The following is a 15,440-nucleotide window of genomic DNA, read 5'->3' on the forward strand; positions in this document are numbered from 1 at the left end:
CGCGTGGCGGTCTCTGATGGCGGCTCACCGTGGGAGCAGAGTGCGCCGTGTTAACAGTTGCTCGCGTCGCGGATATAATAGACTCATAACTAACAGCCGCTAACACCGTACTGCAGCTGGAATCGCATGCACAAGCAAAGGATAATGATAGTTGATGTTTTGGTCAAGTCAAACAGAAGCTTCGGCCCCGCCACGGCAGAAAATAATTGGTCGGCCCCACCATGACAGCAGGTCGCGCTTGCGCAACATGTCACTGGTGGAGCCGCCCATCAGGACATTGTACTACGATTCTACAGAGCTCCGTGGCGTACATGGTTATTCTCTCATTTCTTACGGTTTGCACATGTTGTCGAGCTCAAATGACTCTGTATTGACGCAGCGCTTTTTTCGCTGTCTGCGCCGGTGATATAGCTAAAAGAATACAACTTGGCCAAGGTTGTGCCCGCCGCTGATCGTACTGTCCCAACGCCTTATGTGATAATCATAAATATAAACAAAGACGAGCGCGTTTGCTCCCTAGTTGCCACCACGCAGACGAAGAACCAAGTGGAGAGTGCTCTCTTTCTGGATATTGTAATCGCTCAAAGTGCGACCATCTTCCAGCTGCTTACCAGCAAAGATGAGACGTTGCTGATCAGGGGGGATACCCTCCTTGTCCTGGATCTTGGACTTGACGTTGTCAATCGTATCTGAGGACTCAACCTCCAATGTGATCGTCTTTCCAGTGAGAGTCTTGACAAAAATCTGCATACCACCACGGAGACGCAGGACCAAGTGCAGAGTAGATTCCTTTTGAATGTTGTAGTCGCTCAAAGTGCGACCATCTTCCAGCTGCTTACCAGCAAAGATGAGACGCTGCTGGTCGGGGGGGATACCCTCCTTGTCTTGGATCTTAGACTTTACGTTGTCAATCGTATCTGAGGACTCGACTTCCAATGTAATTGTCTTTCCGGTGAGTGTCTTGACGAAGATTTGCATACCACCACGGAGGCGGAGGACCAGGTGAAGGGTAGACTCCTTTTGGATGTTGTAATCCGAAAGGGTGCGGCCGTCCTCGAGCTGCTTACCAGCGAAAATAAGGCGCTGCTGATCCGGGGGGATACCCTCCTTGTCCTGAATTTTGGACTTGACGTTGTCAATGGTATCGGAAGATTCCACCTCAAGGGTAATGGTCTTGCCGGTCAGGGTCTTGACGAAGATTTGCATACCACCACGAAGGCGGAGGACGAGGTGGAGGGTGGACTCCTTCTGGATATTGTAGTCGGACAGGGTGCGGCCATCCTCAAGCTGCTTGCCAGCGAAAATCAGGCGCTGCTGGTCGGGAGGGATGCCCTCCTTGTCCTGAATCTTGGACTTGACATTGTCGATGGTATCGGAGGACTCGACCTCAAGAGTGATGGTCTTGCCGGTGACTGTGAACAGAATGTTAGCTGGGCGCTAACGGCGCGGCGCTGACGCGGGAACTTACGGGTCTTGACAAAGATTTGCATGGTGACGAGGCAGATGTGATAGTCTGTCTGGTTGTTTTCTGAATGCCAATGTTGGAAAAGCGGCGTGTAGAAGAGCGTTGGTTAGAAGAGGGGAAAAGAAAAGTGAGGGTGATGGGAAAGAGAGAGAGCCGCCGGGTGCGAGAGGGGAGGCAAACGGTTTTAAGTACTGAGTACGAGTGAGGGAGGAGGACACCCGGAGAGTGGCGGGGCGGCGCAGCCTAGGATGACGAGACCGGGCGCATGATTCATCAGCAAAAGGCGCTAAGTGTGGCTGCTGAACGCCTTGCCAACTTGGGCAGGCGGTCGCAGAAGGCTCCAGAAAGGCGAGGCTGGTAAGCTGCCGTTTGCTGTGGCGGTGATGACGTTTCCGGTACAAGCACAGTGCCTCTGAGACGGGCGAGATAGCAAGTACTCACGACATTGGACAAACGCCGTTTCCGGTGGGTCCCATACTAATGTTGCCACTGAGCTGAGACGGGAATGCCGCTTTGTGTCAATGCCGCCGGCCAACACAAGGGAACACAAAAGAGAGAGAGAAAAAAGAGAGTGTGGCAACAGGAAGCCAAGAAAAAAATGAGTGAACGATGAAAGAGTGCATTATTCTTGTTTGCCTTGGGAAGAGGAGGGAGGACGAGCCAGATCCTAAAAAGCAAGCCTGTTTGTTGGAGGAGTCTCAACGCGAGCAGATAAAGACTCCAAATGGGGTTTGACTCAGACGCCTGCGCCACAGCTAGTGAGTATCCGTCGCTCCCAGACCATCGGGGCCTCGTGGCGGTGCCTGAATTCCAGCTAGGCACCAAACTCTGATTCGACCTAGTTTGCGACCAAAGCCCAACGGTGGACGATCCATATGGCCACTTCCTCTTCAAGCCCCTAATTCATTCCTTCTTTTTCTTTTTTTTTTTCGCGCCCGTCTCTATATGAGACTTCACGCGCTGCAGGTTGTGCTGCGAAGCGAGCCAAGGTGCGGGGTTCCCCGATAGCGCCACGATCCCACTACCAGCGAACCCCCCTCAGGCCAAAGCGGCGAGGCCATAAAAAGTGGGCAGCGTCATCTGATTCCGTGTCGCAGAACGCAAAGACGCAAGCCTCCGCCGCGAGTCGCTCATTGCATGGCATAGAGTACCTTGACGAAGCTACACTGATAGATAATGCGCGATCATTTTGTGACATGAACATGAATCTACAACGAGTTTCATTACCACAACGCAGTGGCATCGTCAAAGGGGCTCCTCATCGTAGGATGGGTCGATGAAAGGAAACACTCAGCGGGGATGACGCCCTCTATAAAGTGGACACGTCGATGGCGTCGCAGGCAGCGCAGATGGAACCTCTTCAGCGTCACGACGGTTCCATTACATCAGGTTCATTAGAATATTTGCTTCTTCGTAGAAGCTCTGGCCAATCACCACGCAAGTATACCATTCACAAGGAAGCGAATGGTAGTCGTGGAGGCTTCGTACAAGATGAGGACTTATTGTTACATAGTACAAATGGTTTCATACTGCACTGCTTTCAATGCACGCAAGCGCCATTGCAGTGTACAGGACAATGACTAATGTATTCAAGATGCCTAGTCCCATGTGTATATATCTAACATGTAACATGTCCTTTCCTCGTCGCCCGTTCCGTAAATGCCTCGAGATGCAATAGAATTGTCCCATCCGTACAGCCGCAGCTGTTTGCATAGATTCGTCTCCAAAAAAATAAAAAGCTTTGATGCAATAAATAAATAAATGTTGTCGTCTTCTTCAAGTCATACATTCGTAGAAAAGATAAAAAAATTCGTATCTAGGCCGTTACGTCAACATATCGGTTCATAACGTCAGATAAACGTCTTGCAACTATAGTCGTCGTGGCCGTCTCAGAGAAGAGAAGTAGAGTAAGAGTGGAGCAAATAGCAATACTGTCGGTTCTCAAGTTGCCGCGGTTCAGGAAAGTAGTCATCAATCGCTTGGTTGAAGAAAAAGCAACGCCGTCGCTAGAGAGTTGTGCAAAAGAGAGAAAACAAAGGAAATTTATAGCCACAAGGGGCGGCGGCGCAACCACCGCCATCTAGTTGGCCTTGATGACAAGCTTGGATAGAAACTTGTTGGACAGCGAGTCAAAGTCTGTCGGGTCGAAACTGGCATCTTCCTTGCGAGTACGCAGGTATGCCTCTGTGAGGGCGTTAGTAAAAGATCATGCTGGACGAGTAGAGAGTACCGGGAAAAGCTTACCGTGCTTGACGACGTGCTGGCGTACTTCAGTCATGGCCTCGCAGACAGATACATTGTTGTGGAGCAGCTGGCCGTGCTGGGCGGTGTCCCACTCCGTAAAAGCGGGAAGTTTCTGGGAAATGGCATGGAAGAGGCCCACAATCACACCAACAGGGGTAGTCTCCATGTCTGTGCAGAACTTGTTCACCGCTGCAGGGTCAGGAACGCGGTAATGGCAGTCGAACTGCATCTCCTCCCACACAGCAAGCAGAATGGAAGCGAGCATGAAAATCGTGGGCCAGTTCTTCATCTTCTCTCCGCTGTAGACGCCAGAGTAAAGGGAAGAGAGCTCCTCCAGGATGTCCTTTTGCAGCTCGCGCCACATCTCAGCCAAGGCATATTTGATTTGGAAGTTGACCATGACCGGAGCGACGGTGCGGCCATAGTACTTGGATTCAGCATCCGCAATTTGGGTGTCAACCTGGACCTCGGAGCCCTGGTTCTCGACCATGGTGATGTGCATGGTTAGGTTGTAGGCGAGAACGAGTTTGAGGGCCTTGCCAATAACAGGCATCTTCTCCTTGGCGTAGTAGCGGTGGGCTGTCTTGAGGATCTCCGTGATAAATGGGGTGCCGTCGAAGTGGTCATCGATGAAGTCCTCGAAGGGACCCTCAATGTGCTTGTCAAGATACTCGGAAAGAGCAGCACTGTTGACGCCCTCAGCGCCAACATCCAGCCTCTCACTACGGATCTCAAAGTCGTGAGATCCCTCATTGACACTGGGAGCCTCACGCCACTCGACAGCAAGGCTGCTATCTTCAGTGACGTAGACCTCGCGGACCATGATGGGCAGGGCAAATCCATAGCCGTGGGTAATCCACATGAGGCTCTCCTTGGCGGCGAAGCCCTTGACACTGTAAATGGACAGACCACTGGTCATGTGGCTCTCGTGGTCGGCCTTCCAGTCCTTCATGAAGTAGCCGATATCCTTGATATCAATGCGAGTGCAAGGTACTTGCCACAAGCGAGCATGCGAAGGCTGGCATCCACCGCATGGTTCTCCCTTGTCGCACGTCTTCTTGAGGAACTTGCACCGCAGACAGGCACGAAGCTTTCTGATTTCGCTAGCTTGCTTGCGCTGGTCGGGACGGAGGGGGCCTTTTCTGCGACCAACCTTCTTCTCACCGGTGCCATCCTTTTTGCCGGTAGATATTCTACGAACAACAGGTTTGGGAGGCTTGGCAATAGGGCTCTTGCGAGGCCCAGAGTTTCTGCGTGAGGATGCGGCGGATGCGGATGGTGGCGTGGTGGCACTGGCGCCGACACCACTACCGGGGCTGTGGCGGGAAGATCCTTCCGTCTTGACGACTACGACGGTGCTCTCCGTCTTGACTGGAACTGCGGCAGTGACAGCCTTGGGAGAGACACTCTCGTTGGTGTGTGTGTGGTGGCTCTCACCAGAGAAGCAATTACGGTGGTTGTGAGCATCACCGTGGCCATCTGATTCGGGGGAGAAGGGAGAGTAAGGGAAGGGTGCAATTTCCTCGAAACTGTTGAAGTCGAGAGAATTGGCGCCTTCGGAGGAATCCGAATTTGTGCGGAGGTGGAGAGTTTGTGAAGGGTTGAAGATGGCCGTGGCAGCATTGTGAGCTTGCGAAAAGGGCTCGACGTTGTGGTGTCCGTGTCCCCAGTCAACCATTGCCCAGCCATCGCCAGATGATGAGGGCAGAGAGAGGACTTCAAGATATGTGCCGGTGGGTGAATTGCTGCCGACACTGTCCATTCTCGCGAGATTGTCCATCTGAAGGGTATTTTGGAACTCTTGCCAGTTCTCCATTCCGGTGCTACCCCAGTGCATGGCGTGGGTGGTGGCATCCATGGGTGGCATGGAGTGGAAAGTAGAGTCGAGGAGGCTAGCCTGTTGAATAGCGGCCTGGGTGGTGGCGGGCAGGTAGTCCATAGGATTCGTAGCAAATGACGGCGGAAGGCCGGTGAAGTTGAGGAGCGACGGGTCTTGAATGAACTGTGTGAGGTCGATCTGGCCGAGATCGTGATGATCGTGAGGGGCAGTGGCAGCGACCTGCTGTTGCTGTTGTTGCTGCTGCTGCTGCTGCTGCTGCTGCTGGAGGGCCCAGTCGGTCAGGGGATTGACGGCATGCTGGAAGGGCGGGCTCTGGATGGACGAATGCTGGCTGTTGGGACTCGAGGCGTGAGAGTGCGGCGAGTGAATGTGAGGGTCCTCGGGCGAGCTGGAGACGGCACCGGGAGGGCTGCTGGAAGAGGCCATGTCGATTGGGATAGACCAGAGGCGAGAGTGAGGGATGTAGGCGGCGGCGGCGGCGGCGGCAGCGGCGGCGACGGCAGAGGCGGGCTGAGGAGTCGACGCAGTGTATCCGTATACTTGGGCTTGTGTTTGGGCCCGGGTTTGAGCTTGCGCGTGTGCGTGTGCTTGGACTTGAGTGTGAAGCCGTTGCTGCTGGTGCTGGTGCTGCTGGTGCTGGTGCTGCTGATGTTGCTGTTGCGGATGATGATTGTGAGGGTCAAAGTTCAAGGCAAGCAACGCATCTCCCCCGCCATTCGAATTGAAGTCGAGGGTCATTGTGAGGAAAAGGAAAAACCACGAGACCGGGGGAGCATATAGGATAATCGAAATAAAAAAAAAACCTAAGCGGTGTTGAGAGTTTGAACAGCAACGGATGACACCGCTCTTTCACCCACGATGGACTTGTTGGGTATGGTGTAAGATAGAGATTTCTAGTTGCAGGGCCGGGGGAGGGGAGAAGAGACCAGGGCCGGGGAAGAATAAGTGCGGCGCGGGTGGGTTTTGGCGACGAGGGTTTTTGGTGGTGGGAGGAGGTTGTGGTGGTGGCGGCGGCGGCGGTGGGCGGGCGAGGAAGCGGGTTATTGAGGTAAAACGGGATGGGATGGGTGGTGGTGCAAGTGTGTACCTTGGCAAGTATAGTGGTAGTGGTTGTGCAGCAAGTAAGTACCTACATGGAGCATGAGGAGCAGGAGGAGCAGGAGGGCAAGAGGAGCATGAGGAGAAGCCGAGATAGGTACATCCCTAGAGAGCCAACCTACTCAGTATTCTAGGTACCTAGAAGGAGGAGGGAGGGGTCACAGGTCACGCACGTCTATGTTTACAGTGTGTGGATGCAGGGCAGATTTGGTGACCAGATGTGTGCTACCATGACGGAGCACAGTGAACTACTTACTACTCCGTACATCTCACTCAGTTAGAAGTACCTACTTACCAGTGGGCACCCATTCAACCCGTACTTGGGCGAGACCACCAAGACCTGCCTTCTACCTAATAATACCAAGAACCCCAGGATTGTTGGAGATGAATGACAACAGGTGACAGATGCCTAGTTTACCAGTACTCGGTCCAGTTCTTGCTGAGCACCACTCAGTACTTTACAGAATATCATCAGCATACTGGTAAAACAGAGCAACAGAAAAAAAAGAGCACCATGATGGAGAATGGGGCAAGCCAAGCATGCCAGGATAACCATGCCCGACAAAGAAGCGGTGAGCTTCAACCAGCCCCGGCCTGTTCTGTCCGGAACCAATAGGGGCCGTCCAGGTGCGCCAGGCGTAGCTGCAGCCGGGTGGGTCGCTGAGGACTGCGGCGATCTAGGAGAAGAGCCACTGGGGCAGGCAGCCTCTTTTTTTTTTTTTTTTTTTTTTTTTTTTGGGTTAGGAGGTACCTAACGGATCTCTTCTGATCACGTATCTTTTGACCGTTGTTCAGCTGAGCGAGATACTTGATCGCCCATGTATCTTGCATACCGGCCACGCTTAAACAGCCGTCGCCCGCCGCCTACCGAGTGGGGGTCCGCCTGAACTTCCGTTGGCATCACAGACAGACACCACCTGAATGCCATTTGACACCCACCCAATCGACCACTTGTCACTCGCCTAAGTAAAAGTCAGTAAGTAAGTAGGAAGTAAGGAGCTTTTTTATTCCTAGTTCCTAGTTCCTAGGTAATTCCTCAGTACTGGTACGTTGCAGTACGCCGCTACAAGCAACTTACGTAAACTTTATCGCGTCCCGTTCCTGAGGACCAAACCAGCTCGTTGGCCGATCCATTGTACCGGCTACTTGTTTTTCGCCTCTCGTTGCCCTTTATACCGAGTACTGCTACAAATCTGCCCCTAACATCTTCCGCCCACCAGATTGCAGCCACGGGTCCAACGAGATGCTACAGATCACTTTTTACCACCACCAACCAAGTACTCTCGTCCCCGTTCTGCCGGTCGTTCTCGTCCTCTAACGAAACTCCCTCCTCATGTTCGTCCTCATACCAGGTCGAGTGAGTGAGTGAGTGCCCGACCAGACGTGCCAGACTCGCAGATGTTCTCTCCACCCATGCATGGCCTTGCAAAGCCTCGCTGCCACGAATCACCAGCAAACCAGTGAGTAATACTACAACTGCTATTCATATCTGTTGACATGCCTACCCCTCCCACGACAGCTCCACGCCCGATACGCTTGCCATACACGGCAACACTTACGCACTCGGCCACAGCTCTTTCTTATGCATTGTTGCAGCAAGCTGGCATCAACCCTGCCGCTCCGGTTCCATCCGTCGCACCCTCTTGGCCACCTGTCATGCCAGTAGCGCGCGCGCCCAGGCTGCCATACGACAGAGCTCGAGACAAATCGGGGGAGGCCGCTCCAACGCTCAGACAAAAGCAATCAGCACATGATCGCCAATATTAGTCGATTGCGCCTACCAATACTTGCTTTTTTTTGGCCCTCGAGCCATAATCCTAAGTACAGCTCTCGTTGTTGCCAGCCTCGTCACGTTCTACAGCCTCAAACAAAGCAACTTACCTCCAGCCCGTCTCCGACGAGATTGCAAACAATAGACCCGGAACCCGCAACGGCCAGCCTCCAACTCAACCTCCTGTCCATCTCTCCATTGTCCGTTTTCCGGTGCAATGCCACCTCGTCGCGATGCCCACATTGTGGCCACCAGCGGGTCCCGCACTGTATCGCAACCGGACTCCGTTTTAGCAGTTCACACTCATGACCAGCGTTACTCGTAAGATACGGGTGCAATCACAAATACCAGCACGTACTAGTAGAAAAGCTGTGTTCTCGGCATATTAACCAGTGGACTCGAGTCGTCTCCGCGGCTCTGCGGCTTGTTGATTACTGGGTATGGATTAGTACCAAAACCGATACGTTCTCCGGTGCTCAACCTCTGTGCCAGGTGCCGGCACAATCCATTCAAGAACTGGGCCGATTCGACAGCTGCGTATGACCCTTGTCCGTGTCCTGGCACAATCATTATACGGAGTACAACAGGGTGGCAAGGGAAGTGGCACAGCGATACCAGCAATACCAAGTACAACACCAAGGGGAGATGGGGCGATCTAGCCAGCGCAGCTTTTCCGGCGGCTACAACATCAGCGTTCCCCCAACTGCAGCTACTCCTCCGACGATGCTGCAGGAGACCTTGTTGCTTGGCTTGGGCGCCCCTGCCAGGAACAGTTAGCCAAAGTGCCAACCAGATGAGATGCCGGGTAATCATAAGACGGACTAGCTATCAATTTTGGACTCTTGTCTGCCAATCCGCCGCCGGAGTTGCATTCCTTGCACATCACCCAACACAGACGGCTGCAAAAATAGCATCTTGTGACGGGCCATGCTCTCTCCTGTGCGTTGGCAGTTTTGCCTCAACCAAGAGCCAATCCCTGGCTCGCTTTTTGTTGGTGGCAGTGCGCACAAGACCCTTGCCTTGTGCTGTGCCAGCCTGGTCATTCGTCCCTTGTCACTCGTCACCAAACTCATCAACGGCCAGCCACCTTGTTTCGTGGTCATCCCGGCCCTCTAGCCACGCAAGATTCCGACATGCGCAAAACGCTGTGGCACCAAGCTATGATTGCCGTGGTCGTCGCGCCGCCACGAGTGAAGCCGCCGTCGGCGTGCGCCGCGTCATTGGCGATAACCAGATCTTCCTCTACTTTGCCTTCGGTCCTGCATACAATCGCCTCGGCCGCTTTTCGCATTTTCCGCGGTGCCTTGCCTTGGTCTATCAATAACGAATTCCTACTGGTAGTTAAGTAGTGGCCATGCCCGATTTTATTAGTACTTATTAGCTAGCCTCGCCCACCACCTCGAGTCACCACACCGACTACAACTCTCTACTCCGCAGCAGAGGCTGCTACGTCAACTAGTGCGCCTCTTTCTTGCATCTCCAGCTGGCCTTTTCAATGTCGCATCATCTCCGCCGCCCACTTGCCAATCGTATCGTGCCTTGGCCAAGCCTGTCCAGCCACCTGCCCACGACGAATAACCGTGCCTTCTCCGCCCGCACGACCGGTCAAGAAGAAGCAAAAATTGTAAATGGCTGAGACTTTTTTCGCCATGTCCTACATGACTTGCCAACCATTCGATCAAAACGCTCGTCCACCTTGCGCCCGCCCGCCTACCCCTCCATTCAATGTACCTACCCGTCCTGCCGTCGAACCAGTCCTCTCTAATCTTCTTGTCAGAGACATGGCCCTATTCCTGTCCTATCCCGTTGTCTGGTCTCTTGCGCGGCATCTCAACTGCTAGTTACCCCGTACCTACCATCTCTTTTCGCTGACCACTGTCTCAGTTCGGTTGAAGACAGCCCACTCACACACGAAAAGGAAGCAGGACTGCCCGAGAAGTCTTGATGCAAGCATTGCCAGTCGCCTGCCTGCCTTTGCTTTTTTGTCCCTCGTTCGCTAAGTAGTAAATGGATGATGCATGTTTTCTTTTTTCATTGTGTCCATTTGCCACACGACCGTTTGATTCCTGCCACCAAGAGATCCCCTTTTACCACGTGAAGTACAGGTTACACTGCGCACTATGGCGTGCACCAGTGCAACGGATTATCTTTAAATTCTCTCTGCATGCATCAAGAGAGTCAACAGTCTCACACTTTGCCATTCCCCTTGTACTGCATACATCTTTCCTTTTTTTTTTTTTCTTCTTCTTCCCGCGTGACCTTTGTGTCGCCGTTGGCCCACCGATTGGTCATAGCACAAAATCCGTACTTCCATTTCAAGCTTCCCTCATACGGATACTTACGCAGTATACTGATACAAGTTGCTAATTGCCTTTGGAATGCAAGACCATCTATGGAGTGCATGCGCTCCTCTGTCCGACGTAGAATGGCGGGGTTGGGATCAGCTAACGAGAACGCAACTCTCTCACATCTTTAGCATCTCCTTTGGCCCAACTTGGGCCGCCACGGCGCGCAGCTACGAGCAAGCCGAATAGGTCGCCTAGCGACAGGTCGAGTTGCCCAACTCGAGTGTCAATCGCTCCATTCGGGTCTCGTCAACATCCGCGCCAGCTCACCATGCATTGCATCCTGCATCTACATGGGGATTTCCCTGCTCCGCGTTGTCTGATGATGGCATGTGCATTTCTGGAGCTCGCGCCCGCTTCATTGCTCGCCAAAGCTATTCGTGTTACCGCTGTGCTGCTGCTGCTGCTGCTGCAAGTCATGGTTCTTGCCATGCAGAACTGAAGTCGGCCGTCGAAATCACGCCCGCGGCTTCTCCACCGAAAGGGGGCGATAGTAATCTGTGTGAAACTAACTTGGCGATTCGTCCGCTCATTGTGCAAGCCACGGCGCGCGTCATCACATTTGTCTCGGGCACCAATCGAGGGAGGGGCCATAGGTATAATTGGGCTACTATTCCTGCCGTCATCTCGTCTTCTCTCCTCATTTGTTGTTTCTGGGCAGCGGGAGAGGGAAAGGATTGCTGCGCTGACACTCTCCGGCTGCGGGCTCAAGTGCTGTCCCGCATGTCGTGACGGACATTTGCAGCGGCGGCCATCATTCAGTAGCGGGTAGGGAGGGCCAGGACTCCTGACCGCTCTTGTCAGCTTCTTTGTTCCTTTGGTCTGTACTGATGATGCATTCGTGAGGCAAGAGGTTGTCAGCATATGCGTAGAATCACGTTAATTTCACAAGTTTCTCTCTTGCCGGAAAAGATGAAGGAGGCGGGGGTGATATGTCATGGTAACGTTGGCACCGAGATCCGTGAAACGTGTCCGAGGGAGCAGGTGGCGGAAGACGATGCGTACAACAGCCAGTTTCGAAATCGCAAAACACTCCGAAGAGAATCACAACAATCTGAGTCCGGCAACGTTTTATGATGCTACTTCTTATTATGTAGTGAACCTTCAAATGTTCTGATCTCTTTCCCTTGTTTGCCACAATCAACGCACTATGGACCAGGAGTTCGTCCTGACAGCAACGATGCAGAAAATTATGCATGGATTGCGCACAGGTCTAGCAGACTTCGTTTCACAACGGATGTAAAAAACAGCGTGTAATGCCAACGTACGATGCCCCCTGTTGCTTAATATGCCTCGCTGCTGATAAGTCTCAGCTTGCCCCAAACCAAAAGGCCCGAATGCTAAGTCGCTTCCAACCTCCTCTATGATCTGCGGAAGGTCCAAGATGGTAACTACTATGTGCTTCACTATCAAATTTCATATGGATCAAGAACAAAGACTCTCACTTGTTCGAAACGGGGTCGTGTGCTGCGGCCAATCTTGAGGTCCACGACAACAGTCGTTCTGAAGAGCCGGCACCGCGAAGCACTTCTCCCTCACAGCAAGAGTCGTAGAAGGACTGCTACGAATTACCCAAATCATTGGGGGGCCGGGAAAGTTGCATCACAAAACGTCGAGTCATTGACAAAACTCAAAAAGACGAAAAAACAAAAAAGGGAGATGAATCGAAACCTCAACAAGGCCGGCCCCCTGCCACGACCAACTCGCGTGGGCCACTTTTTTGCCTCAAGATAAGAAGATGGTGGTTTTAAAAAACTTGACATGTACGGAAAGTTTCGCCTTTTTCATACAGACTGACATGGAGGAATCAGAATGAATTTACAGTGAGGGAGAATTTTTTTTAAAAAAAAAAACGAATTCCTCCGCAAATCGCCGGGGCCTAGCTCAAAGACCAAGACAGCTCGCAGTCCAGAGACAACTTGCGCGAAAGTCTCAGCTCAGTTTTGAGGCCAAGATGACATCTTTTTTTTTTGTTTGCCAAGAGAGCAAAGAAAAATAAACCTCCCGCCGCTCTGATGACGAAACGAGATCCGCTCGACAAACATAGGCCATGTATCCGCACTCTGTACTCAGTAGTCAGACGAAGAAGAAAAAAAAAAAGGCTCAAGTCGCTGCGACACAAACTATGCTCCAAGAGGTATGCCGAGAGCAGGGGAAGGGGTTGTGCATTCCGAAACCTGGCGTCGCGGGGATGTCCAGCTGACGCAGTCATTGTAATTCTTTTCCAACTATATTCGCCTCATGTTTCCCCCATGCCGGCTCGGAAATACGAAGAAGAAGAAGAAGGGGGAAAAGAAACAAAAAAAAAGTCATGTCCCTGCGGCCCAGCTGGTCGCGCCAATGAGGCTACGAATGATCACGAGAGTGCCAAGACGTGCCCGCGTGAACGTACTCTACTAGAACTATACCGGACTGTGTGACTGGTGGCAGTGTTTCATTGTGATGCATGAGACGATGTGTTGAACAAGGAAGGTTTGAAGCATTTCTTGTACAAGTTGTAATCATCAAACGCGATTGGCCTGTTGGTGTGTTTTGTCTTTGGCGCTTTTCCATTCGCACCCAGAGACAACATAATTACAGTCAGACGAGTCCGTCGTCGCAGCGCAATAGAGAATCCATCCACGAGTGCCGCATTGTATTCCCTCAATCACCAGCGGTTGCAGTTCCGCCAGAGTGCCGTCGACCTTCCCCCAAGAAAGCTTTCTTCCTTTATTTGTAAATAGAGTTCAAGCATCTATGCCGGGTAGAAAGGCCTTTTGACGAGACCACTCACCCGGCGAGACGGAAGGCGCGCGCCGCGACGACGGGTATTACCTATCCAAAGCTGGGTGACATGAAGGCCGTCAGACAGTACGGTCACCAGAAAATGGGTTGAACGGCAGTGTACATCTGCTAGAAAGCGAGGCCACAGCTGATTTCCGTCAAGGGATCTGATATCCGATCCGGCTGGCAGCGGCCCTGTCAGGCTTGAATGTAGTGATGAGCCGCAATAACAGCCATTCAGATGTTTCACAAGATCATGCATAAGTTGTGCTAGATTATCCTTAGCACAGAGACTGGCTGGCCGGACCAACAAGCAAGAAAGATGTGGCAAAGGACAGCAGTCGAAAGGTTCCAGAGACTTGAACCAATAGTTGTCCGTCCACGAACTGCTCTGGAAAGGGTGGGAAGCTCTATAGATATGAAAACGTGCACCAAATCGAGTTATTAGTGAAGCGTTGATTCACACTCAGTTTACTGAAGAAAAAAAAGAGTCGTAGAGTTGTTAAGGGCACTTGCAAGGCCGCCGTTTTTTGTGTCCCCCCCCCCCCCCCCCCCCCTCCCCGAAGTAGCCCGAGCGGAAACGCGTCGTTGTCACCGATTCTGACGCCTTTTGAAAGGGAACAAGACGACAACAGTATTGGCGAATATCAGAGAAAGGGGATAGCTCGCCGATTGCCCCCCCGGCGGATCAATATTCTACCAACAGGCGGATCAAGGATGTAGCTTCTAATGGCCAGCACGTATATGGCGAGGCTGAGCAGGTCATGGCAGTGAGCGATCTCCTTTGTTGTCCAGGTTGGCAGTTTCCTGGCCACGGCATTTTGCGTAAAAAGAAGCACACAAGCATTATCCAGACGACTCCGAATGGGAATATTAATGTACAAGGTTACCCTCCAGTTGGATGCGTAAGCCATCGGCCGCTCTGCAGCGAGAGCTCTACGCCGCCGGACCTGGCTTGCTACATTGGCTGATGCCTGAGATGATTCTGTCCTCTTGGCAGTCTCACCCTGCCATATAGTTGCGAGAAGCACGTTCTAGAGTGTTGTAGATACTCAAGGCATCTAGCTCTACTCCCGTGCTGCCGCCAGCACACATGTCAGTAGAGCCCATGTTTTACTCGAGCTTGCCCAGCAAAAAAGGACAGCAGATGATGGTGCGGCAGCATTATGACACACATGCAATGACGGAATCAGATAGGATGCCTCCAAGATGGTCTTCGAGGTAGTCGCCATGAACCCCAAGAAAAGGACAACTCGTCGCACATGACATCAACAGGCTAATCCGCCGGTCAGATGGCCTCGCGGTGGAAGTCATGGACAGGCATCAGACTTCTCTGGCGGGCAGGCCTTACTGGTCATTTCCCGTACCAGCCGAGGTAGTCGAGACGGTTCCAAGTGCTTTCACGATGATGAACAGGACAGAGAGAAGAAAGAATGGGCAGTTTTTGGCACGCCTTGTCCAATCACGGGGTTTCCCATTCTCTTCCGCCAGCTCTCTTTCGTCTGATCCGCCGTAGCATGCCATCCTATCGCTGCTCCCGTCTTGGCGGCCAACGGGAGGCCGATCGTTGCCCCCCTCCCCGGTCCACAGATAGCCCTCACGGCAATTGACGAGGTGCTTTTCTGCAAAACGGCTCGCCAAGTTTTCCAGCGGAAGCAAGCCCGCGCGCGAGATGGGTAGAGCCCCGAGTTTGCTCCATCGATTGGGAAGAGATGCCTCCGGGAGAGATCTTGGCACACTACAAAGAACCAAATAAAAGGTGCGCGCCGCAGGGCATGCAGTCCCAAGCTGGGCAGACGCGGCATGGCGTCTCTTGCAGGCACCCCTGCCGCCGGGTACACTTCAGGGACTCGTCCCTCCGAGAGCATGCGGAATTCCGCGGAATCGTAGTTATATGCGATTTGCCGGGCAATG

At 52.7% G+C, this 15,440-nt stretch overlaps 2 protein-coding genes across 2 annotated transcripts; both read right to left on the minus strand.

Annotated features, from left to right (window-relative positions):
* Positions 1–516: 516 nt before the first annotated feature.
* Positions 517–1,490, minus strand: V2A60_006166 (ubiquitin-related domain-containing protein; the record flags this gene model as incomplete). Its single annotated transcript, XM_083257463.1, has 2 exons — positions 517–1,412; positions 1,469–1,490. 2 exons carry the CDS (start codon positions 1,488–1,490, stop codon positions 517–519), a joined length of 918 nt encoding a protein of 305 aa, XP_083113589.1.
* A 2,055-nt stretch (positions 1,491–3,545) lies between these two features.
* Positions 3,546–6,287, minus strand: V2A60_006167 (Zn(II)2Cys6 transcription factor domain-containing protein; the record flags this gene model as incomplete). Its single annotated transcript, XM_083257464.1, has 2 exons — positions 3,546–3,649; positions 3,710–6,287. The coding sequence occupies 2 exons, from the start codon at positions 6,285–6,287 to the stop codon at positions 3,546–3,548; spliced, it is 2,682 nt and encodes an 893-aa protein (XP_083113590.1).
* Between the last annotated feature and the right edge of the window lie 9,153 nt (positions 6,288–15,440).

This window comes from Cordyceps javanica, chromosome 4 (genome assembly GCF_051103115.1).
Source record: "Cordyceps javanica chromosome 4, complete sequence".
NCBI classification, from domain to species: domain Eukaryota; kingdom Fungi; phylum Ascomycota; class Sordariomycetes; order Hypocreales; family Cordycipitaceae; genus Cordyceps; species Cordyceps javanica.